Source organism: Achroia grisella, unplaced genomic scaffold (genome assembly GCF_030625045.1).
Source record: "Achroia grisella isolate CSIRO2021 unplaced genomic scaffold, CSIRO_AGI_Agris_v1 utg215, whole genome shotgun sequence".
Lineage (NCBI taxonomy): Eukaryota > Metazoa > Arthropoda > Insecta > Lepidoptera > Pyralidae > Achroia > Achroia grisella.
This window is the reverse complement of record NW_026712713.1, coordinates 2,188,135-2,215,311: the sequence shown is the minus strand read 5'-3', so window position 1 is coordinate 2,215,311 and position 27,177 is coordinate 2,188,135. Positions and strand designations below refer to the sequence as shown.

Genomic DNA, 27,177 nt, shown 5'->3' with positions numbered 1-27,177 from the left:
GTCATGATGTTTTAGTTTAAAGAATATGATAAGATTCGGTAAACTAAAATATTCGCAATAATAATAAATCAAGCAACAAACACGGATAATAACTTAACGACCTCGGTGATTTAGTGGTTTAGAACACTCCTTTACATCCAATGGTCGCGGGTTCGATTCTCGCACGATGCAAACATTTGTATTAATGAGTATGATGGTTTGTATCTAGTTAGATCTAGAGTTCTGGCAACTGCATTGCTTTTGCATCAAATAACTTTAATAAAATCTCCAAGCGTATGTTAGTTTGAAATGTTCCAATACTTTAATATTTTCAGCTCGACCTACTTTCTTAGAGCTTAAACGTTCACTTACTTGGGATTTAGTGGTATTTACATACCAAGTGTTATGAATCTGCATGTACTTGTGTGAAGCTTTTAGTGGTATATTATTATCTAACTAGTTCTGCTCGCGATTTCTTTTGTCTTTTTTTACATACGAGGTAGCCTATGTTTGTCCTCATGACACAGCTATCGTCCTGTAAATTTTCATTTAGATGAGCTCAGCTGTGAAAGATAAGAAATATAGGGTTAGACAAACAGACACACTTTCACATTTATAGATAAGTATGAGAAATTGCCACTTCTTTTACTTTCATTATACCTACGTATAAATAATGACCGCGTCCAATTTAAAACAGTTTATATGTATAAAACATATTAGATATATAATAAAAAATATGTAATAATGGAGCAAATAGCGCGGTAAACTCAGAAAATTGAAAAATATATGAGTGAATTTAAATTTCTCCTTTGAAAATCGTTCTCTTATCCAACTACGCCGAAGCAAAAAAAAAAAGGTCATATTTTGACCGCTATTTCCAGAAAGTTCAATAAATTACTCAATTAGTGAAGTAATTACGCCAAAAAGTAACGTCAAAATTATGTTCAAAAGAGAATGAACGATTGATATATGAACCTTAATATGAGGAGGATAAACAGGAAATTGTATACAGGCTGATATAATTTTGTGCAACCAGATTTTATTTCGGGGTAAATTGAAATTGCATGTCCAATAACGTATATAAATCAGAGTACAAAATAATTAAGCAAAATAATATTTAAACTTACATAATTACAGTGAAATTAATAAAATTAAACACTATTCTTATTCGTTTATTTTTAAATATATATTAAAAAATATTTTCTGGATACATATATGTATATATATTTTTTTTAATTTTACCGGAGATCAAAGACGAAATATGTGTTTTAATTCACATTTCTAAAATACTGTTTTGTTCTTTACTAACTGTGCCCGCGACTTTATCCTTTGACTATAGTGACCCTAAAAATGACGATACTTCCATACAACCTTTGATCTCCTATTTCAACCCCTTACAATTCTTTTTGTGCATTAAAAAATAGCGTATGTCCTTTCTTCGGGTCTATCAGTGTACCAAATTTAATTCAAATCGGTTCAGTAATTTTGGTGTGAAAGCGCGACAGACAGACAGCAGACAAAGTTACTTTCGGATTATAATATTAGCAAGACTTTGTTATCTATGCGCAAAATAGTTGGTTTCTTAAGTGTAGGAAACGCGCACTTTACACCCCTTGTGACTCAGGCCATATAGGTCCATAGGCTACCGTAACTATTTAACATCACATGGCCCATATACTTGTTTACCACCATCGTAGTATAAAAAAAGAAAAAAAGAGTTGTTATTATTATTATGCAATTTAAATTTGGTAATAGTAACATTCTTAAAGAAGTTACATCTATTTGTGTAAATATATTAATATTTCTATCGCATGAACGATACAGTATGAACAACCGGAGCCACGAGTAACAGTTAGTTTAATATAAACTGTGACTGACATTAAAAAAGAAACGCGAGTCCTTAATTGAGTCACAATGACATGGGAGGAATAAAACACTCGGATGTACCGAAATAGATGGAATAACAAACAGATGTTGAGATTGTAAAAAGTTTCATATAACGGGTTAAGGGATACTCACACGATATCGGATGCGGAACAATATTAATATTTACAAATGTACATAAGTAGTTAATGTTTTTTGCTCATTTGACAATACTAGTAATAATATAAGTAGATGAAGATCGGTTGAAAATTAAAAATATATTTTTTTTGTAATCTTTTCTTAATAAAATAGTTAGCGTTTTATTCACTCAGCTACAACCCAGCATTATACATATTACTTCATATCAAGAAGAAAACATCAATAATAATTCTTTTTTCTTTATTTTAAATATAATTTTCATTAATTTTCATTTTAATTCCATTAATCTTATTATGATAGGCATGTAAATTTATGCAAAGTTTTTGAAGTTAGATTTACGGTTAGTAAAATAAAAATTACCATAAAAACATATTTTTTAAATTTGTATACTTATTGTGTTGTACTAATTAAAGAAAATTAAAGCTTGAAAATAATATGAAGAATATTGTCTCTGAATATGTATTTTTTTGTATTACTACAACAAATACAAAAAGTGACATGTGACTAGCCCCTTTTATGGTAGTGCACCTTTTTATTTTAATTGTCGTCCGATATTTATTGTTTCAGAGATCGTTTCAGGTTACTGCCGTAAATTCGGTACAGGAAAAAAAGGCAACTCCAATTTCATAACAGTAGGAAACAGTTAAATTTAACCCTAAACTGCCACCGATTTGTTAATTGTTGGGGACTTTTTGTCCTCTGTTTTTACAAGAGGGTTATATTTATGAATTTAAATGGCCTCTGAAGACTAGGGCTGATGCTAATTTGAATTTTATGAAGTCTATTTTTGTAATTTAAAAAAAGGGTAAACTCTCGAGAGACCAACATTTCAAAGTGAACGGAGTGTTGTTTTTGTATTCATTAGAGATTTGTCTTTGTGAATTCTTCGGCTTCGGAAACAGTAAGACTTTCGGTTTGATGTTGAAATTGAGATGAATTTTTAAAAGAAAGCACCCGGAAATTGTTTTCGTTTTCTTTAAAAATGATCAAACCAATGTTTTTTAAATAATTTGTTCAACTGATGAAGCATTAAAAGGATTTCAAACAAACACACGTACGTATTTTTATTTTTGTACTCACCGTTATTTTTAAAATCAAGTAAAGCTCCACTGAAGTCTGCCATACCGAAGTGTTTTTTTTTCAATTATTAATAGAAGATATATTTGTAGTTAAAATAATCTGTTATAATCACATATGTTATCACAGAGTATGATTTGTTAACTTTACAGTTGAGTGCCTCTTGTTTTTCACATTTTATTCAAATTTACTTAAATATCTTTATATAGTATAAAACGAAGTCGCTTTCGCTGTCTGTTCGCTTAGATCTTTTAAACTATGCAACAGATTTTAATGTACTTTTTAGCAATAGATACAGATAGTGATTCAATAGGAAGGTTTATAATATATATAATACATGTACACCCTTGCGAAGCCGGGGCGGGTCGCAATGTATATAAAGAAAGTTGCCGTTACCTGCGAGTCCGTTTGTTTTTTTAGCTATAGATAATGTGGCAATTCTCGTAATACAATCTATCTTCACGTTAAATTTAGTAGTGACAAAGAAACAAACGGACAGACGCAATTCTTTGGAATGAATGATGCTGAATAATATGTCCAGAAGTTTAGATGCACAAACCAAATACGAGTCTATGAAATGAAATAGAGTTCAATATTCAGAAGTGATTATTGATTTGAGGGCCGCGGTATTCTAGCGATTTTAGCATACTGCTATCAGTATATTAGTCAGTAATCTCAGGACTATTCACACAGCGCCATCTAGACCCAAGTTAAGCTAGCTAAAGCTTGTGTTATATTGGTACTAGATAACTGATACAAAAACATAGATATATTTTTCGTAAATACATACATATTATACATAGAAAACACCCAGACCGCTACAAACAATCATACTCATTAATGCAAATATTTGTGCCATGCGAGGAATCGAACCCGCGACCATCGGATGTAAAGCGGTGTGCTAAATCACTAGACCATCGAGGCCGTCAAATAATATTCTAAATGCAAAATTAGCACCTACAAGCTCTGTTTAAGTTGCGACTAGATGGCGTTGTGTGAATTGTCTGCTGCTGTCATTTATATATTTATTATTTTGACATATATACTTATTTTCTACGTATATTATATATGTATTGACAAAAATATATATGTAAGTACTTATACCATATTGTCTAGTACCTATAATACTAGCTGTGCTTTCCGTGGGACTAGATGGCGTTGTGTTGTCCAGGGATATTTATTTATTTATTATTATTTGTACATGTATGAAATGAGTGTTTCCCTCTAACAAACTGCTAACAAACTTCCACTATAATAATATACAATAACCGTCCACTAATCCGGCATGCTCGTAACCAAGACAAACTTTGATTGGATGGTCCCCGTAATACTTGTTAACATAAAACGATGCAAGATTATATTATATCAAACTCGTTAGCCCCTGCGTGATTGGCTTTTGTTTAATTATAGTACAATCATTATATATATATGTACATATAGATATATATAAATCTCATGTCACAGTGTTTGTTATCGAACACCTGTGAAAGAGCCTTACCTGTGGTGTTTAAAAAAAAATTAAATTTTAAAATTTAACATTTCGCGTCAAGATATTTTATCTCTTTCTACATTAGTTAAATATCCCATTTAACTATATTAGTTATAATATATATTTTTCTGGTGTATATTTGGTAGGTCTTAGATTATTTTAATACCTCTAGGTATGACTTATGACAGTTGCTGTGTTAGCTAATAATATATAAATATGTATTAAAAAAGGTCTTTTACTAGGTCAAATACAAATCGAATGAAAAATACCTCATATTTTTGTCAGTGAGTAGGTATAATAATAATCCCAGGACAATTCACACAGTGCCATCTAGTCCCAAGTTAATGTAGCTGAAGCTTGTGTTATGGGTACTAGATAACTGATACAAATACATAGATATTTTTTTTTATAAATACATATATACATACATATTATATATAGAAAACACCCAGACCGATGCAAACAATCATACTCATGAATACAAATGTTTGTGCCGTGCGAGGAATCGAACCCGCGACCATCGGACGTAAAGCGGTGTGCTAAACCGCTAGACCACCGAGGTCGTCAAAGATCATCAAGATTATTATTAGTAATACTAGTACTATATACCTACAATTCAATAAAAAATAATATAATAATAACAGAGGTATAAATAAACTAATTACACGTTTAGTAAACCTACTCACAGCCAATACCATTTTTATGTATTGTTGTATGTAACTATAATAGTATATAGGCTAATAATACACTTAGGCCAGCTGCGGTCAACAACATTAGAGTAGTCCGAAAAAAAAATAACGGTAAGTGACCGTCTTGAACCACTTTCACGTTATAATTCAGAAAGACTAAGGTCTTATGCCTTCATACCCTGTAATTTCATCTTAATATTGTTACAGTTCACTTCTATACATATACATATATTGACTTCGTGGAAATTATCAAGGTGATTGTCATGAAAAATAACTGAGAACCGTTTTGATACAATCACTTGTACAATATGTATCATAAATTATGCTCGAACTCCTTAATTAAGCCTAGTTAAAATAAAAATAGGGGATTTAGCCATTTCACCTCCTCTAAACATTGAGTGGCACATAAAATATGATTTTTATTATTCTATCATTCAACATTAACACATAAATATCTAAGAAGGAGTTATGGCTACATTTATATATATAATATACAAAAGGAACAAAATGTATAGGTACAAAAGACAAAAAAAGTTGAACTATCGTTTCAGCGGAAATAAAATATAAAATGCGTGATAAATCGTGGAGCTGCCCGCCTTTTCATGATATTTTTCAACGAAGAAATGCCAATAAAACTATAAAATTATAGCAGCTACTGTCGTGTTCGGATATAGCGAAATAAACACACGTTTTTCTTTTAATTTATATAAATTATTTTATTATCAAGTACAATAAAATCTTTGTCCATTTATAGAGCGACAGACCAATTTTGATCCTTGATATATCTGCTTAAATTACACAATAGAATAATAAATGATCCATCTAAAAGTCGTTAAAATATGGTGATATATATTCTGTTATCTTAGAAAGACAATAAAATTGTTAATTTATAGTAACAGTGCCAGATCGTAAACCAAAACCTACAACTTGCCATGCTTGACGACTTGTGGGTTTTTATTGGAGTGCAAACCATTAAGAAGTCAATTAGTCGTATATCTAATAAAATTTTGATTTTGCATACTAAATACGTCGTATTGTTCCATAGTATATTACACGTCTAATCGTCTTGACTAAGTGATGTATAGGAGTAGTACTGTGTAGTAGTAGTATTAAGAGAATTGATTCGTAATTTAGAAAGAATAGGTAAGTTAAAAAAATCTAATCATAAATATATTACATATCTTCAGTAAGATGATAGTATTTTTGTTTGTTATCTGTTAATATTTTAATAGTAACTATGTATATATGTAATATTTGGAATTAAGCTACTTTTTATCCTTTATTTAATCAGTAAAAAGAACTAGAATAAGTAGAATTCCTAATATGTATTACTTTGTTTATACCGCCACCACTAGCATGTGTGAATATTTGTGGTCACACACAATATGTAAAATAATCCATTAAATAATGAAATGTGCTTCCACAGAAAATAACATTTAACTTAATAAAAATAAAGAATACCTGTTATTTAATGTAATCTATTGAAATATTACTATACAACGGTGTGTAATAAAATTTTATTGGTAGATATAGCTAAGTTGTAATAATATTTCAAAAAATATAATAAAGTGTCCAGAAATTAATTATCATCATCATCATCAGCCTACTGCAGTCCACTGCTGGACATAGGAAAAATTTGTAAGTGTATATAATGCTTACATAATATTCAAGTATCAAATCCACGTGGCAGTATCCATCAGAATTATGAGTTACGACCGTGGCCTGTTCCCATATGACACGTATAAAATTATATCCAGCCTCTAAACTATTTATAATATTATAATAATTTTCTGCTCCAATTATTCCGACGCCGACACATTTTATTGGTATATATACGATTGTTATGCATACCCGTACACAATAAATATATTTTTTAATAATTCCACACGCGTGACATTGTCACGTTGTTATAAACATTTTTGTATTATGATGCATCGTAAATAATATCATTTTGTCACGCGCATAAGACAGTAATGTTCGTGTTTACATAATGTACCTATGGGATTTTCTCAGATTTTTATGTAATTTAGACTTTTTCGTGGTATATATTAGGATTATGTTGATCTGACAGTTTGACGCGATTTTGCCTACGTGGACCAATACCTAAATTTAAGAATTATTAGTAGGCTAAGTTTTATAGGTTGTACATCTATGAGTGAGTCAATTAAGAGAAATCTTTAAATTCTTACATTTGTAATAATAATAAAATAAAATAAAATTCCGTGATAGGTACACGAATAATACTTGTAATATCCGTTATCATGCAGTATTCTTACTAATAAATTAATTATTTATTAATAAATAAGAGAATAATTGTTTCATAAACGTTCTATTATATGCCACAGCAGAATGTGAGTCCCTGTCAGACTATTTAAAATTGCCATTCTGTCCTGGTGACTTGATATGTGGTAGATATTTCACTGCGGAGATTAAATTATCTCTAATTTTTTACTTAATTTATTTTACTAACTTAGACATATAAATTTCCTTGGTCGTCAGGAATAGCAACGCATGATATAAATCCAGGAGTCTCCATGGCCTTTGAATCTGTTTTGTATATACCCAGTTTCTATCGTTTCTATGCTATTACAGTTATAAAGAAAACTATAAACATTCTTATTTCGGTGTTATTTATGCTATGGGTATAGATAATGTTTCTTTTTAAAATACATACATAATATTCATAGAAAACACCGATACCCATATCCACAGTCATGGATAATGTGTTAATGAATAAATGTGAAAATATTTGCATCGTGTTGTGTTAGAAATCGAAGCCGCAACCATCGGAATAGACGGCTTGCTTGACCGCTAATCCACCTAGGCACCAATAAACATGCAGTAGATACCTGTGTTGTTTTAAGTCTATTATACACACAAATGTATATATTGTATATATATATATATATATATATATACATATATTTTCGTATACAATCATGAGGCTATCTGCAGTGGGATAGTGTCAGTAACTTAGCAAACATAACAGTTGGTTAGTGTTAATCAAACTTAGCTGGGAGTGCACTCACCAGGAGTATTGTCGTTAAGAGTTATTACCCCACATTCAGATGAGAACACACGGACGCTGTTATTTCGCTTTTTTATATACATATTTACAAGTTTTCAAAACAAGAAGTTAATAGAAAAACATAGGCAGAAAGGATCGTTAGCAATGTCAACTATCCATTGCTAGATATGTACCAAGTCAGGTTGACCTCCACGCGGTTCTCCCTGGAATTCATCGTGATAAATTCCTTGTAAATTTGTCATGATGGACCATTTGACCTGACTTCTTGCTCATCTTAACATCCTTCAATGGTGCCCAGCATCATCTTTTAAGTATGTTTTTTTCACAATCAAGATTACGCTTTCATCCCTCATTGCCATATCTGTACAGTTATAGATGGTTTAAGTTTTTGGTTGTATCTCACAACCATAAACGCTTGGTGTTTAGTCCGCCAAATGTACTGTACTCTAATTTGTATTGTGTGCTTTGAAGTTAAATAAATAAATGTAAATATTTCACGTGATGAACAGGTATAAGTAGTGATAATCTAAACAATGTACACTAGCCCTTACACAGCGGTCTCTCAGAATTAGCAGTCTTCTCTATAAAAATAATATCCGTGTAATCCCGAAGTATTACGCCCTCAACCCACACCCTAGTTCTACAAGTTATTATTGTAATATTAGAAAACGAGCAAATTATGTTACGAGCAATATGATGCGACTTCGCACTGGTAGGGGGAAGGGGATTATTAGTAATGTGGACTAATTACGCTGCTAGCAACGTACCATGTCAGGTTGACCTCCACGCGGTTCTCCTGGTAACCATCGTGATAAATGCATGATGAATTTACCACGATGGGCTAACTGACCTGATCTCATGCTCGTCTTATCATGCCCTACTGGTGTGCCGCCAGCGTGAACCGTTAGCGCAGGCGGGTGCATCATCATAAAAAGAAGACTTCGCGCTGATATACAAACTTTTTAGATCGATTCGATTCAGTATTGCTGTTATAATTCTTAGGTATTAATAATTCTTATCTAAGAGTAGGTAATAATCCAAATCCTATAGATGATTGGTTCATCTGTATTTTCTGTCTCATTCTGTGAATATAAAAATCATTAATAAGTAAGTTAATATGAAAATTCATGAAACTTACTTAATCTCCACACAGTAAATTTTTTTAAGAATTGCTTCTATATAGATAGGTACCTAAATTTTTATTTATAACTTAGTCATATGAAGGTTTTAGTATTAGATTCTAATAAATAAAAGGATAGATAACTTTTGCTTTCAATTAATAAAATATCCTGCCACAAAGTTATTAATTTCTTGTTGTAATATTAAATCTAAAAACAAATTTATTAAATTTGTGTGTCTGCATTGCAATATGTATCTTTCACCTTTGGCTAGTTTTTTACAATAAAAAATGTCAATATACGAGATCTTTCTGAAGACTGTTCAATAGAAAATTGACAAAAACCAATATCTAATATAAAGGACACAAAACTGTACCAACAAGTTTATTGAGGTTTCCAGCTGGCTTTGGTCAACGCAATAACATGGTAACTAACATCAATATCTGTAGTATGAAAATGGTACCTAACTAATTTCTATTTTGATAAACTTCTCTAGCACTGTTATGATTTTTCTACCTATAATTTACTAAAATTGTTTATTAATCATTAAATAGATTATCTCTTTAATAATAATAGGTATGTTAGAGACTTTACTAATATAAGTATAAAAATATTTTCTTTTTTTAAAGTAATCATAAATAAAATCTTTTTCTTTTCATAGTTTCCGTTGTTAAATGCAGATATTACTTTCTTCTCTACGACAAACGCTCACCCATTTCAAAGAAAAGGGGAAGCCGTCATAATCCCTAATATTCGTCGGCTCTCGATCATAACATAGACTAGAACCACAAAGGTGACGTAATAACGACCGCTAATCCCCTATTGTGGCGCCATCTCTTGACAGATTGCCGCAGACTGAATGGAGATTACGCGGCGTGCAACTAGGGAGCGCTTTGTTCACGCTTTTATTATGGGAAAGCCTATTGTACAGTGAACGTTGGGGATAATTTGTTTTTCACCAAGTTTTCATTAGGTTTTAGAGTGGTGTCAGGTTGTACTTACTCATTGTAGGTAGATATTGTATTATAAATTTTAATACCCACTCCTAGGTGTGGATTTACACACACAAGTGAAATATATCCTCTTCGACGACCTCAGTGTTGTAGTGGTTTACAATATTGCCTCACTACCTGATAATCGCAAGTTCGATACGCACAGTACAAACATTTGTATTCGTTAGTGTATCGTTATATTGCAGGTATCTGGGATTTTAGTTTTTGAATCCTTCATTTACGAAAGTATTTAAGCACCTATGTTTATTAATTGTTTAGTATATTATCTATCCTCAGTTTGTAACTAGATGACTCTGAAATGGTATTAATATGTTTGAAATATAACACAAATTTACTTACAAAGTTTTTTAAAACAACCAGATTCGAACTGACGACCGTCTAGCCCAAGTCAGGGCAATAAACCACTAGACAACGAATCTATCAACACTTATGATATGCGTAATACTCGTATCTATACGCAGGAATAAGCAGTGTATATTTTATGATGTTATTTGCCTAACACACATGTATTTATATAATCAGCCATATCCTTCCCCATACATCAATATACAATTTTAATCCTTCATATAATGAAATGTTTAACCCTAAAATTATTTAGTTGTGTTCAACGTCACAAGGGATGATGGATCGCAGTAATAATTGCGCTGGCGTCGCGCCCCGGGTAATTTGTCGAATTGGGGGTAGGGGGTTATCGAAGTTATTGATGGGCCTGCCAAATGGGGGCTTATTGTTTTTTTTTTTTACCAGCTAAGTATTGCCACCCCTAACCAATACATAAGTGTCTTAAGATAGGTTTCTTGAAATTATAAGGTAAGTGAGATACATTAAACGTAGTACAACGTTTTCAAATTCCTGGCAAAATAATGAGACTCTAAAGTTGTCATTATTTTTGATATGAATATGTAATATAGAAATAAACTTAATCTCCAGTTATTTATTTATTTCAAACTATTTTAGCCACTTATGCAATCTTTAAAACCTGACGTTTGATATGTTACACTTTTAATTGAGGAAACTTGACAAGAAAATCAAGTGTTGTTCTTTTTGAAATCAACTTAAAATTGAAAATTTCATTAATAATATATTCTATGATCTTTGTCATTTAAGTCATTGTTTAATAGATAATATATTTTACTCATATTAATAAAAAAAATATATCTTATCTACGCCTTGAAGGTTAATTTTCTTGACTTTGTCTAACATATATTTTACAAATATCATCCTAATCATTCCAACCGTTTTTACGTGAAAGATTAACATACAAACGGACAAACAGAAAGTTTTTGGCTCGCCACGATTTTATTATATGCATAGATAATTCCAATATATTATTTTATAATACTCGCGTTAATAGAAATCAATGTCATCTACCACATTTTTGAGAGAAAATATTATTTATAGTTAACCAAAAGAAAACACATTTATTGCTATTAACTTCGTTTATTAAACACATAAAATGGTCGTATTTAAAAGAATGTTGCTTAATTATATATAAATTGTCCAATTTGCACGACTGAAATTGGCACCGGGTTTTAAATGTTAAAAACATATCTGTATATTTTTAGCACCTTTGCTATTTCAGTTTTTTTTTTATTTACACAACGTATTCTAGTCCCAGATTAAGTAAGCCATCTAAAATGAGGTTAAATATTTTCAACCACTAGACTATAATATGTTTTTATTAAGCGGAAATTTAATCCACACTCATCAGATGATGGAGGTAAATGATCTACTGCCAATTTCTTAGTACATATAGTTAATAAGTATCACATACAACTTACGAGAAAATACAACATGTACAACTGTTATTGTATATGTAAATCGTAAATCAATTTTTATACCACAGTGGTCGTAAACGAGCATTCGGTCCACCGGATGGTAAAGGGTTTACCATACCTGATACCATACCATACCACGCCTGTATCACCAGGTGTGTCACAAATCACAATGTACGTTGCTGATCCATAAAAAAACTTTACCCCAAAATGTTGTGTATTCTCTAAATAAATCTTAGGTAGGTAGTTCAGTCCATCGTACCTTATTGTACGTAGAACCTAAGTCACGGTAATGCAGTTTCTGCGGAGTCTCTCCTGCTAAAACTACATTATCCGCGACTTAATTTCTAAAGTATAATAATGAATTCTATGTCGATGGTCAGTAGTGGATTTAAGATATACTATTTAAAATATATTTTTATAAGTCATTAACGTAAAAACCTAAGAAGCCGCTGAATCGTAAACGTTTGTATAAAAATACGGCTATAAAACACGGTTATTGTGATTAAGCGAGAAATTTACAATAAATCATGGTTAGGAATGCGAGGGTGCTCAAACATTAGCTATTAAGATGGACACGGTACGTATGGAATGAATCGCTGTAGATTTCATTTGTAAACAGTATCGGAGAGATTAATATCTAGAATGCAACTGTTATCAAGTTGTTAAGGCGAAGTAGTAAGTAGTAATAAATATTAAAATATATTCATTCACTAAAAAAATAGTTTGTTAGTTTGTTCTTTTGTAATACTTTATTGTACAATAATATTATAAATAAAAGGACACAATTGACTTAGAAAATAAAAATATTATATTTAATTAATATTATAAACGCGAAAGTTTGTGAGTGGATGTTTGTTACTCTTTCACACAAAAACTACTGAACGGATTTTGATGAAACTTTACAGTAATATAGTTTTTACATCAGAATAACACATATAAATCTCACGCGGGTGAAACCGCGAGCACAGCTGGTATAAAATATACATAGACTTTCCATCCACCTCGGATTCGCACGTGTGTATGTAAGCATCCATCATACATCCAACCTCTTAAAATAAATTTTCGAAATATACGCAATATTTCGAAAATTAATTTTAAGAGGCTTTGGTAGAAAAACTAAAAGACGTAAACAGCGATTTTCCTTTATACTATTTACAGACAGATATAAATAAGTGTAAATTACAATTGATGATCAGTATTATTACAAATATATACTAATTACTGTATATTTTAGTTAGCATCTACCTATCTATAACGTTCTATATTTACGCAAAGTAAATTTTACCGAATAAAAATAGCGTAAAAATTTTATTGCAATAAAATAAATTCAAAGTCAAAATAAATTAAAATTATTATTCATAATCATAAATTACGGCTTTTAACGCATCTTTCTTCTGTTCCTACACGCTGATTACGTAAAAGTTTTCATAATTCATTTTCATTTATTTAGTATCGCGCTTGTGTAATATATCAATCGGAGGGAGTGTCTGTTTGTCTACAATCATGATTAATATCGAGGCCTAATTTATTTCAGTATTATAGTCATTTGAAACGACACAGTTGATAAAAATATACTTCTCCTAGCATTTGCCCGCGGCTTCGCTCACGTTATTTTATCCCCTTAGGGATGGAATTTATCAAAATCGTTTCTTAGGGGATGCCGACGTCATAGTAGCTTTATGCATGCAAAGTCTCAGCCCGATCGGTTTAAAACTGACAAAGTTTCATACAAACTTTCATCCCCTATTTTATCCTCTTGGAGGTAGAATTAATCAAAATCCTTTCTTAGCGGATACCTACGTCATAACATCTACCTGCATGCCAAATTTCAGCCCGATCCGTCCAGTGGTTTGGGCTGTGCGTGGATAGATCAGTCTGTCTGAACAATATGTCAGTCACCTTTGAGTTATATATATTTAGATTAACAAGAAAACAATTCATAGGTTTTATTATGAGTATAAAGATCTTTTTGTATTAATATTTAGTTATTTTTAATTATTTGTGCGTTAAGATCGAGTTTTTCACTGGTGAAACGATTACGGACCACTTGATGATAAATGGTAACCGTCGCTTGTATTTGTATACAGTCAGAAGACTAAAATGTAATGTTACCATAATTTCATTGCCTTATATCACTTACAACTAAAAACATCTTACATAATGCTGTTTTGTGAGACAAATAGGTGATACAAAGGTCTTACGCAGCCAACTTTACTCGAAGTACCTCGTCTCCTAATCTAGTTCTAAAAAACTAGCTGCTAATATTTTAATCAGCCGAGAAATACTGTCATTATGTTTGCATATCATTATTCCATTAATTAAACATTAACATTACTTAATTCAAATTTTAATCAAATCAAATGGACTAACTGTACAAATGAAAGCAGTCTCCCTTAACATAAATAGTGTCACATTAAACAAGAGTTATAACATCATAATGGTTGTAAAAATAATAATACCAGAGCATTTAGCATGACGTCAACAATGCTTAGAAATATATTACTCCGTATTAGTTATTAATCGCTCCAACTGAACGATTAATTTAATTTTTATTTTAGTATTGTGTTACGTTTTATTGCAATGTTACGTAAACACATTAAAAAATATATATTAAAGTTATTAGTCCATACTGAATTATAAAGATGCGTTCAGTTTGTGTGTTTGGAATGGATAAACTGAAAATATACTTCGCCTATTTGAAAATATTATTTCACTGTTTGAAAGGAAAAACTTACTTTCCCTTTTATTAACATAATATCCTATGTGAGCACCCGGTCGAAGCTGGGGCGAGCAACTAGTGTTTCATGACTGTGTGGTAAATTGTTTTTGAAGCAATGAGTTCGAATATGAGCTTACGTTATTTTTTCATAGTTTTTATTATAAAATACATACATACACATATTCGTATTTTATACAAAAGACTCGATTTCTAGATTAATACTAGCTAAATCGTCATCGTCCCCATTTGCAACATTTTTGTTTTCACCTCCACTTCCATGAATTGTAGCATGTATATATTCTTATAACTTCTCTTAATAAATGGGCTATCCTAACAATATAAGAAATCAGACCAGCGGTACCCGAGATTTCCGCGAACAATCAGACTAGCAAACTTCACCTCAGTATAGTATTAGTCTAAATTACTTGTCGAGATACCTACCTGTATCTCACCTATTTATTCCGCAAAATTCTATTAGCAGTGCATGACTGGTGAACTACCATGTCGTCACGTTATGACTTAGTTACGTGTTATATGATAATATTATTATTAAAATAATATGCATTTTAATATGACAGTATGAAATATCCTTTATAATAAAATTGTGATTTAGGCTACATAGTCAGTTATAAATTCTTCGACGTGCAGTTTCGCTGACGATGCAGCACTTTCCTATTAAATATGCAATAGTATTTCAACATAATTATAAGAACCGGCCTCCATCGCGGAGCTGCCAAAGGCGTAGATATAATCAATAAATGTATATTTTTTTAAAAGTCCTTCTCGGCTGTTATATATTTTTTGTCTATAGTTAGACGGCTACCACTACGCATCAAGTGGGCCATCAGTTTGTTGGCCTTTCCAATTTTATAAACAAAAGTTATTACTATATATATCTAACTAAAATTCGCTTTATGTTTAACATATTTACAAATCAAGCAGATTCACAAAAGATACGAACTCTTTGTTCGTGTTATAAAAGCATTAATATAACGAACAACTGTGTTACTCCTGTCAACTTTCATTAAAATATCAAAAACGCAACTTTAAAATACGGATTTAAAAACATTGCTGTTACATTATAATCCCTAACTTCTAAATCGGAACGTTGACAATTTCTATATATTATTGTTAAAATCGGTGTCGCTTCTCTTGTACCATTTTCAACTCTAACTCAACTTATTGGGGTTGATAATGGAATGAAATGTTATAGTTTTTGATCTCACTAGTGATGTTCCAGTGTAAACATTACAGGCACGTATTCGAAATGTGTCAAACTATACTTTAGGTGGCACACGGCGTGACAAAATAATCTCTAGTTGGATTACACTTAGAACGGTTGACATTTCTTAAAAGAGGCGAATAAGTCATTGTCTAAATTGGAATTTATTCTTAGTATAAATCATCTTATATGTCTTTTCTAAGTCTAATACCGATTGAAGGTTTAATAATCTTAATATGCAACTGACGTAACAACTGTCATCTAATATATTATTATCTATAATAATATATTTGAATGCGCCAAGTGACCTAAAATAAGCAGAATGACAGAATATTAGAATTTTGCCTACCTGAAATTATATGACAGATATAGGAAACAACTAGATCAGTAGAATTGATACTAACATAATAATTCATATTGAATAGTTTATATATAAACATAAGTATACTAGCAATCCAATATATATATATTGCAATAGCATTGTTTTATACTTATTTTATACCTACATACTATATACAATAGTATACGTCTATCAGTCATGAAATTATACTTTATGCTAAATATCATAATAGAAAAATATAACGATTTATACAAACTTCATAGTTATTTGATCATAAACAGTTAAAATAATAATAATCCTACCGTAAGACAAAGGCAGTGAATAACAAATTTTAAAAGTCACATTAATTCAAGCGAAACAACAAAATTATACAAAAGTAATAATCTCATAAATCATACTAAGATATAACAATGTTCATAAATAATTCTCAAACAAGAATAAAAGCATTAAATTCACTGTTGGAAAACGAATAATGCGGTAGATAATATGAGGACCATGTCGAGTGGTAATTTGTCACTCAGTTGTGACATTGTCGAAGATTCTATTGTCTCTACTAGCATAATCAACTGTTAACACTCCCAGCACTATTCTAGCACGTAGCAATACTATTTCCAATTAGAAATATTACAGACATTATCGAAAAAACTCAATACTGAACATTTTGTTCTAAAACATAAAGTCTCATTTTCAAAACCGAACGATGTCAGTTATTTCGTAACACTAATCGGCTCGTCATTAAAAAACGCTCAGAAAATAAAATAAGAATTTCGAACGTGAAGATTGAATTGTTTTCTAGTTTTAAAACAATGGCTTAGATATTTCTGGATTTGTTAACGAAAGTGACAGGTGCTGATTTGTTAGTGATTCCTCGAATACCAGAATAGTGGGGGCCGTCAAAACAACGGGTCTTAATGGAGTGAGACAGCCATTGTTGTTGTATTATGTTGCCGCTAATTCTCTAACAAATATCTCGGTGTCTTTCGTACGGATTTCTTCCATTAATTTGCGAGCTTTTAATTTAGTATACCGAAGAATTCAAACACTAATGTAAATAAATATCTCTACGAATCATTTGTTACACGAAAAACGATTTATTTCGCGTCCATTGTTATCTATTGGAAATTCTTTTGTAAGTCTTGTACAATGTCAGTGTGTTTAATGTACACATTTATAACTACGTAACTAAACAGATATGTTTTTATAACTAAGCTTTGGCATATTTAGAAAAAACGATTCAAGAAAATTATCACATTATAAGCATTCTGTAAAATATGACACAACCATTATTCGTTTTGGTACTTCTTATATGATATAACAGCCGTTAACGTCATTTTATTATTATTTACAGCGCTGGTAACAATAAAGTTTAAATTTACAACACCATGTAGACACGCCTCACTTGCTTTTAAAACAATAAAAGATAATAAAGTAGAATGATTGTCTTAAAAAAGTTCGAGTCTAAAATACGCTCGCCGCAGTCTATCGTTTATAATCGTTAAAATTGTCACCGCTATAAAATAGCCAGTTATTGTTTAAATAAACAATAGCCGACCGACAATAAAGAGCTGCAGAATAGCCCACAAAACGACATTGTGACTGACGTGTGAAAATGTAGACTAAACAAGCCGCAGACTGGCCAATATCAACTAGATAATAGTCGTCTCTCAACGATATTGGAATATACTTGTACCAAGTATATTGAGAGTTATGAAAAAATATTTATTAGATTTAATAGGAAATAGAAAATAATAATTATGTTGGATGTAGTTGATTATTGTTTTTGATAACTATAAAAGAATTAAGTCTGCCAATATATTTGTTAAGTATAAATTTGTTAACGTTAAATTATTTGGACGCAATAATGACGTGAATTCTAAATAGGTATATATTATGTTTTGGAAAATACATATTACTTTTTAATATATTCTTGATATTCATTTATTATATTTTTAATGATGATCATGATCATTTTATTTTGAGTAATTTTACAAGGATTCAACAATTAAATGTAATGGATTTTACCGACACTGGATAATGGAACAATTTTTTTGATGCAAAAGGAAAAGAAAAAGTTCTCATTATTAATGATATGATAAAAATGTCGCTGAAGTATTGATTAAATAATATATTTTTTATTTACCAACTGTTCCATCTGTGATCAGATACATACTCTTTGACTAAACTAAGAAGGCGGTCTCTCGACGAAAATAGCCGTTCAAAAATATTGAAGAGCGTTGAAAAATAGACGTCAAACGTATATGAGAATAATAAGATGCGACGACAAACACTCAATATCTGGGCCAACGTTTCTCTCCGCTTTTGAAATCTGTTGCTTAATTTTTACTGTTACTTTAATAAAGCCGCATAAAGTCGATATATAAGGACAATATAAGTGGCACTGATCATCGAGAGATATTGTAATTATATATATATTTTATATAATTGGAATGGTAAACGAGTTGCGACAACCTATCTGATGGTATCTGGTAACAATCGTGTATATACATAACAACATCATTTCTTTTTATAGCATAGGGAACCAACGAGCATACGGCACACCTGATGGTAAGTAATTAGCGCCGCCTATTTTTAAGAAGGAATAAACTCTGTTCTTGTAGGTTTCAATATCGTATCGGTTTGGAAATGCCATTACTGGAAGGTGATTCTACAATGTGGTTCTCATATACTACCATTACATGGGTCTAACATATACTCTGTTATTTTACTGTCTTATCTCTTCTTTCAATCAGTAAACATCTTACAAACCAGTCTGGCGGAATAGGTGATGCAGATGCGCTGTGTAAAAAGTCTACCTTAATAAATGTACCTTGGTATTAATAAAAAATGTGAAATATTTATATTATAGGTATGTATGAGTATTGTGCCCGCTACTATGACTTATGATAATTGAAATTCATCAATCAGTGAGTGTACTGTATATCTAAATACATAATATATGCTTGTACTTTTATTTTATTATTATTGGAATGTGAGAATAGATTTACTTCTTTATTTGTCTGTTACATCCTAACATCTTTTAAGACACGAAATTTTCCAGTTTGCAGAAGTTTTATTCATGGAGGTTAAATTTTTTTCAGTCAATTAATAAGCATTTATTTATGAATATGAACGTGGTCCAGCTACTATTACAACTCTGATAGGTTATGATATTATATATAGGTAAATTATTATCTATCAAAATATGGGTAAATTTTTATTTTCGATTAATTCGCGGTCGATCGTAGCGCCAATAACTAACCAAATTATTTCAATCCTAGAGACGGAGATACGCTCGTCCCAAACGTTAAATTTAAATACACTAAGCGAAATGTCCATGATAGTATTGTTTTCTTAACTCCATCGTCAGACTACCACATTTAGTATTACCGGTATGAATGCATATAAATATAAAAGTGTTTTTAAATAGTTTCATCTTATTATATACACAGATAACACAACATACAGACGTAAATCCAATTATATAACACAAGCTTCTCCGTAAACATATATCAAAAATACTCGTAATAGTAACACAGAAATAGCGGATTCTATAAAAAGCATTTTTTTACAATAATTATAATGACGGGTGTAACCATGGGTTGCGCGTGCGCATGCCGCCTACGCGCAACTATTTGCGTCAACGACCAACAATTGTCACTATCCGTCATAATATATTGCAATTAATTGCATTAATGCTATCTCATTGCTGCTACAACAATTATTTAGTATGTACAGAAGTACTTCTCTATACTCACGGGCAGTATGCCCGCGAGTAAACAATTTAATACTTTGTCATTATGATATTGTTGATTAATATGCTGAATGGTTGCTTTAGATACCTAAATTTATATATGTGTAAAAAAAACATTTAATAACCACTATACCTAAATATTTTATACATGTTATTGTTACATGTTCGTAGTGTTCAGATATTACTGCTGAAACCCTTAAGCAAATGTATTGATATATTTACTTAAAGCATATTATTGTAATACTATTTAAAGTATAGTCCTATTTTTAGGTAAATCAAATGATCTTATAGTGCTAATTTGCCTAATAATTAACGATGAAAAATCAAATTTATATTATTTAATGTTTATTGAAAGAACTAAAAATTACTTTCAGAAGCATACATTCAACTTTAAATGTACAAAGTTTGATACTCGTAACTTTGGTAGTTAAGTTAATGCCTTCATACCCTATCCACAATATATTTACAATATTTCTTATTTATTAAATCCAATATTAAGTTTATAATGACATCGATAGTTGACAATGTATATTAAATACAATTAAACAATCTTCAATACTAATGATTACTCTAAAAAATTTATGTAAATGCAATAATCAGTTTAATCACTATCATGATATATAACTAGTAAGTATAAAATAAACTAGCTATTTTTGCCTATCTGGTTCACCGTTTATTTCTTTTACTGTTGTGGATTTAGCTCTCTCGTCAGGTAAGTTTTGGTAATGAAAATAAAGTCTTCTTAATGTATTCGTGTATATTTTTTAGACGGCCATGACAATACAGTTTTTATAGAGGGAAAAAAGCATAGACAAAAAAAATTAAAACATAGAGGTTGGAGAATAGTGTTGACAGCGTATAAAATGGAACATGCCCCCGGACGTTGAAAGCTTGCCTTTCAACAAGAAGTGTCGATCAGAGGGCAAATCTTGCTGAATGATCTTCTGACTACGCCATTAGAAGTCTTCACATCTGCAACGCGATTAATGCCATCGGTCCCGGGATAAACTGCAACAATGCGGCCCATTTTCCATCTTAAGGGAGGCAAATTGTCCTCCTTCACAACCACCAAACTATTCAGCTGTAAATCTGGTTCCTTAGAGTACCATTTGCTCCTTTGCTGTAGTTCACTGACATATTCCTTAGACCATCTGGCCCAAAAATGTTGGCGTAGTTGTTCTAGTCTTTGAAATCGATTTAGATGTGTTAAAGGGCGGCCTTTATGATCAGCAACTGGAAGTGCAGTTAGCGGTGTTCCTATCAGAAAGTGGGCTGGCGTAAGCGGAGACAAATCATTTGGATCATCTGAGAGAGGCGTAAGCGGTCTTGAATTCAGAATTGCTTCAATTTGAGTAAGGACTGTGATCAATTCCTCGAATGTTAAATTACAATTGCCCAATACTCTATATAAATGATGCTTAATTGCTTTAACACCGGCTTCCCAAAGACCCCCAAAATGAGGAGAATAAGGGGGACATAAATGAAAAGAGATACCCTCATTAGCCAAACCATCAGCCAATGAACTGCAGTCATTCTTTAAAAATTTATTTATTTCATTGTAAGCACCAACAAATGAAGTGCCATTATCAGAGAAAATGTCCGTAGGTTTTCCTCTACGTGAAATAAATCGACGTAATGCACATAAGAAACTATTGCTGGTTAAATCACCTACTAGTTCAATATGAATAGCCTTCGTTTTAGAGCAAACAAAAATTGCGATATATACCTTGACAATTTTACATCCACGGCCTTGACGGCTTGCAGATGAGATAGGCCCTGCATAATCTATGCCTACACATTCGAATGGACGACCTGGAGTTATACGTGATTCAGGTAAGTTTCCCATAAGGGGGGATACGGTTTTCCCTTTCATACGTGTACACCTTATACATTGATAATATGTAGATTTAGCCAAACTACGACCTTTTATTGGCCAATAAGCCTCCCTAATAGACGCTAACAATAGCTGTGGACCGGCGTGCATGAGCTTAATATGTTCTGCTCTAAACAACATCCTTGTAAAGGGATGAGTGGACTGTAATATAGCAGGATGTTTTTTATTATATGAGAACATTGACGCATTTGTCAACCGGCCCCCTACGCGCATTATTTTATCATTATCCATGAATATGTTAAATTTGTTTAATTGGCTCTTTAAAGGTAAGGTTTGTGTTTGCAAGAGAGTTATATATTCTGGAATAGATTCTATTTGAGCAATTTTAATTATTAGATTTAATGCAATTTCTAATTCTGATGGATTAAGATGAGTAGTTTTTGGCTTTAATTTTCTGCAGCCGTTAATAAATCTAAGTGCATATGCTACAGCGCGTTTCAGGCGCAATACATTTGAAAAACGACTAAAATCGATTAACTTGTAATTGTCAAACTTGGTGATATGTAGCGAAATTTCAGGTCGAACTTCGGGAAGTTGCGAACAATTAAGTGGATTTAGAGGCCACTGAGACTCCTCCTGCTTTAAAAAAGGGGGCCCAGACCACCACAGGTCGAGCTCCTGCAACTCACTAGCCTTGACACCGCGAGAGATATGATCAGCAGGATTTTTGTCAGTGGGTACATGTCGCCAGACACTGTGCTCGGTTTTTTCCAAAATTTCTACAACTCGATTGCGGACAAACGGTTGTAGTTTATTCGGTAACATTTTAAGCCACCCCAGTACAATTGTAGAGTCAGTCCAAAAAATGGTACGTTTAACATTTACTCTGAGGGATGACATTACCTTTTCATAGAGACGCACTCCGACTAGAGCGGCACAGAGCTCAAGTCTGGGGATCGTAGTTGGCTTTATTGGAGCGACCTTGCTCTTGGCTAAGAGCAACTTCACCAAAACATCACCCTGTTTGTTAACACTTTTTATATAAAGACAAGCACCATAGGCACATTGGGATGCGTCGGAAAAACAATGAATCTCAATAAGTGAATATGAATCACAAACAACCAGGCGTGGGATATAGATATTATTTAATAAGGGGAGATCCCGTATAAATTTATGCCAGCTGTGAGAAATATCAAACGGAACCAGTTCATCCCATGACAATTTATGCAACCACAGATGCTGCATCCAAATTTTTAGAGATATGATACAAGGGGAAATCAGACCCATGGGATCGAATACCTGGGCGATTACTGATAGTAATTCCCGCTTGGTCGAAACTTTAGGTAATTCCAAATTAATTTTGAAGTACAAGTTATCAGTATCAGGCGACCATCCCAGACCCAATGTCTTGCTGGGTTCAAATCCCATATTCAAATTAAGAGACGAGTTAGACTGGTCCGGAATAACAAGCTGAGACCCATTGGATTTCCACTTACGCAGCACCATTCCCGCGGATGCCAGCTCTGCCGTGATAGCTTTCTTTATATTTAAGGCCTCCTGGTTGGAATCAGATCCCGTTAATAAGTCATCAACATAGAAGTCATGAATAATAATTTCAGACACTTTTTTATCGTTGCAGTCAAGGCCAATTTGTTTTAAACATCTAGTAGCTAGATAACTGGCACTTGAGCAACCATAAGTGACAGTGTTGAGTTGATAGGCTTTTACTTCAGATTCCTCTGGTTTACGCCATAGGATTTGTTGAAGATGCCTGTCATCAGGGTGAACAATCACCTGCCGATACATTTTTTCTACATCAGCAGCTAACACATATTTATAAAATCTAAACCGAAGTAAAATAGAGAGCAGGTCGTCTTGGACTGTTGGTCCTACCATTTGAATCTGATTAAAGGACACCCCTGAGGAAGTAGGGCTACTTGCATTAAAGACCACTCTAAGACTAGTAGTGGTGCTGTTTGCGTTCAACACCCCATGATGAGGAATAAAATAAGATGTAGAATCAATATTTAATTTGCACTCGGTCATGTGTCCGAGTGAATGATATTCTGACAAGAATGCAACATAGCTATCTCGAAAGGCTGGCTGGGTTTTAAACCTGTACTCTAATGAATGCAAGCACCGTTTTGCTCGCTGAAATGAGTTACCTAATACCTTATGAGACTGTTTTAAGGGAATTCTAACACAGAATCGTCCATTTGGAAGACGGATTGTATTTTTTACAAAGTGTTCTTCACATCTTTGCTCTTCTTCTGAATAAGAGGACTTAGAACCTACATCCTCCAACTGCCAAAATTTTGATAATAGACTCTGAACATCATTATTTTCAATATTGCTATGAGTACTTGTATCGAATGTTGTGAGGTTGCATCTAAGAGAAGACTCCTGTCCATTATAAAGGGGTCCTGAAACCAACCAACCCAGTCGCGTCTCCCAGAGAATCGGTTTTTTCATTCCTAAACTTATTTTTCGTGATCCGAGTAATTCCCAGAATATATTACTACCAATTATCATGTCTACTGCAGACGCGACTATCACCGCTTTATAGATTTTGATTACGGTTTTCAGTACCATTTCTTCAGGCTCTCGTCCGCAAGGTCATTTATACGACATCCTCCATATATACTGTGTACGCTATAGTAAAGTCTATGAAAAATGTATGGTACGGTATATATTCGAAGCCGGTGTTGATCGTTACTGTGTTATAATTTTCAGTCGAAAAATAGTGACAAAAAATAAAAAATGTATATCTAATTATATGAAACCAAATTAGAAACAAAGATGTGAAGTTCAAAAGTTAAAAACATCTGTCAACACGTAATTGAAATACTAGTGAAGAGGCAGCCAGCAAATGAGAAAAGTAGGTGAACAATTTTTAAGTCAACAAAACACGTTTCTATATTTTAAACTCGGCCGAATTGAAGAGCACTCAAAATTTGACACAAGTCAGAACGGAGCCAAGCGTTAATAAGCAAAATGTCAAATGGTTGAAATGTTAATTTTGTGAATGTCAAAGGTCCCAGTTTAGGGAAGCTGTGCAGTTGATATTGACCAAGATATATTGCTACTAGTCGACGTGACCTGTACCCAGCCTCACTGATGGACTTATTGCCCTGTCTATCCAATGATTGACATTTTTATTGTATGTCATTTGACCATGGGAAACTGTTGTTTTATTACAATGTTAAGTTAATTTGCAATATAAAATACGTTATTAGTTTATAGCACATTATTCTAGATTATTATATTAATTTATATATTAAATAGTGTTAATAATACTTTGATATTCATTATTTCTTTTATGTGAATTTTTATATTTTTTATCTGATTAGATTAGCATCGTTTACCCTAGTAAAATGCTTCATTTGTACTACATATGTTATTGGAATTAGGTAATTAAGAAATCATCCATCATTACAATTCTATAATTAAGTATTATTTCAGAATATTCCATTAACTCTACCTGGAGCACCATAATTTATCAACTAAAACTCAACCATCCCAGATACTCTTTACTTAGCCAACCTATACAAACATAAGATTACGAAGCAATGTATAAAACACTTTGCAAATAAAGCCAAACTATCTGCACTGTTTACATTAAATCTATCGTGTTGCAAAGCAACTGAAATTATGTTTGATTTTACCCTATCTCGACCTATGACCCCAGTGTTGTAGAAAACGATACTACAGCGTTAATAGTACCAATAGTATTACCGTAATATTGCGATGATACTGAAGTAGTGATGTCACGAATCTGTCTGTTGGCTAATGGTGCCTATACATAAGTTAGTGCACGGAAAATAGAAAGTTACTAAAGGATATGTATATATATATATAATAATGTATATACATAACAAAGTTCTATAAGGACAAAACTTTAACTGCATGCATCAAAATCAGAGTAAGAGCACAGTATACGCATATACGCAACTTTAAACAGTACAAAACATTTTTTAATTACTTTGTACGCCAACAGTATAGTAAAACTCATATGAAAGCTGGGCTTTAATTGTGTGCGTCTTAAAATAATTGTTCACTAGAATTTTTCATACCTATTATGCCATTATATGTTTCACCCACGGATTAATATACCAGACTCCAACTATTCTTATCCTTCACTAGTATCTTGGTAGCGTAACACTATTCCCAAGTAGTCGTAATGATATTAGATATGAAATCTAGTCTGGATGAATAGCAATCCTCCACCGAGCCTTTTTCCAGAAACTTTTTGCTAGACACAACCACATTGTGGAATCACTTTCCTGCAATGGTATCTTAGAATGGATACGATATTGAAACCTTATATATGTAGTCGAAGAGCAGCTAGAGGTATACCAGCGAAATCTCTCCACAGTCGTCTAAAATATCTTGGACTACCTAGAACTGCTGTAAGTTATGTACTTGAACGTGTATCTAAAGCAGCACTAGCAGGCTCCTTTCAGATTTGGTGGGACAGAAAGAGATACACCAGCGGTGAAGGTGAATGTTGACGTACTTCCTTAAACCTACACCCGGGTCATAAATCCCGGGAACTGCTCGGAGTTTGTCTTTCTGCCACAAGATTGACCCTGCACCCACACCACATGGTGAATCCGTGGAATGTTGAGATATTTTTTTGTATCTACATATGATACAAAAACAAACCTTTTGAAATTGTAATAATCATAATAATATACTAACTATTTAAAACGACCACAATCGTGCTATCAAATTTCAAATACATTATTCGACTGATGACAAAACTCCCAAAGTGTCAGGCTGGCGGTAAATTTAGTGCAACCAATTTATAATATAGAAACGGATCGCCCTATTATTCACGGAATCCAAAGCATAGCAAATTATCATTATGGGCTAGTGGTTGAGTGTTTCCGCGGTACATTAGCTGGATTTGTTGTTGATATATGATTGCTTGGGTTTTCTTTATGTTCCCACATTTATAAATTATTTTACATTCAGCTTCTTGTTTTCGATATGCAGTATGTTCAAATGAGATAGAAATATAGTTTTTTTTATACTACGATCGTGGCATTCAAGTATACGGCCTATCTAATGGTAAACAGTTACCGTAAGCTATGGACGATTGAAACACCAAGGATC

The 27,177-nt window shown here is 32.3% G+C and overlaps 2 protein-coding genes across 2 annotated transcripts in view; one reads left to right on the top strand and one right to left on the bottom strand.

Annotated features, from left to right (window-relative positions):
- Positions 1-27,177, top strand: part of LOC131842176 (transcription factor SOX-5) — a 215,164-nt gene that overhangs the window by 8,396 nt on the left and 179,591 nt on the right. The window lies entirely within an intron of this gene.
- Positions 21,124-24,591, bottom strand: LOC131842217 (uncharacterized). Its single transcript, XM_059190751.1, has one exon. The coding sequence runs from the start codon at positions 24,589-24,591 to the stop codon at positions 21,124-21,126; it is 3,468 nt and encodes a 1,155-aa protein (XP_059046734.1).

Bases quoted from the DNA above. Each gene is read 5' to 3' on its own strand.
- LOC131842217 (XM_059190751.1), bottom strand. From the start codon at position 24,591: ATGATAATTGGTAGTAATATATTCTGGGAATTACTCGGATCACGAAAA.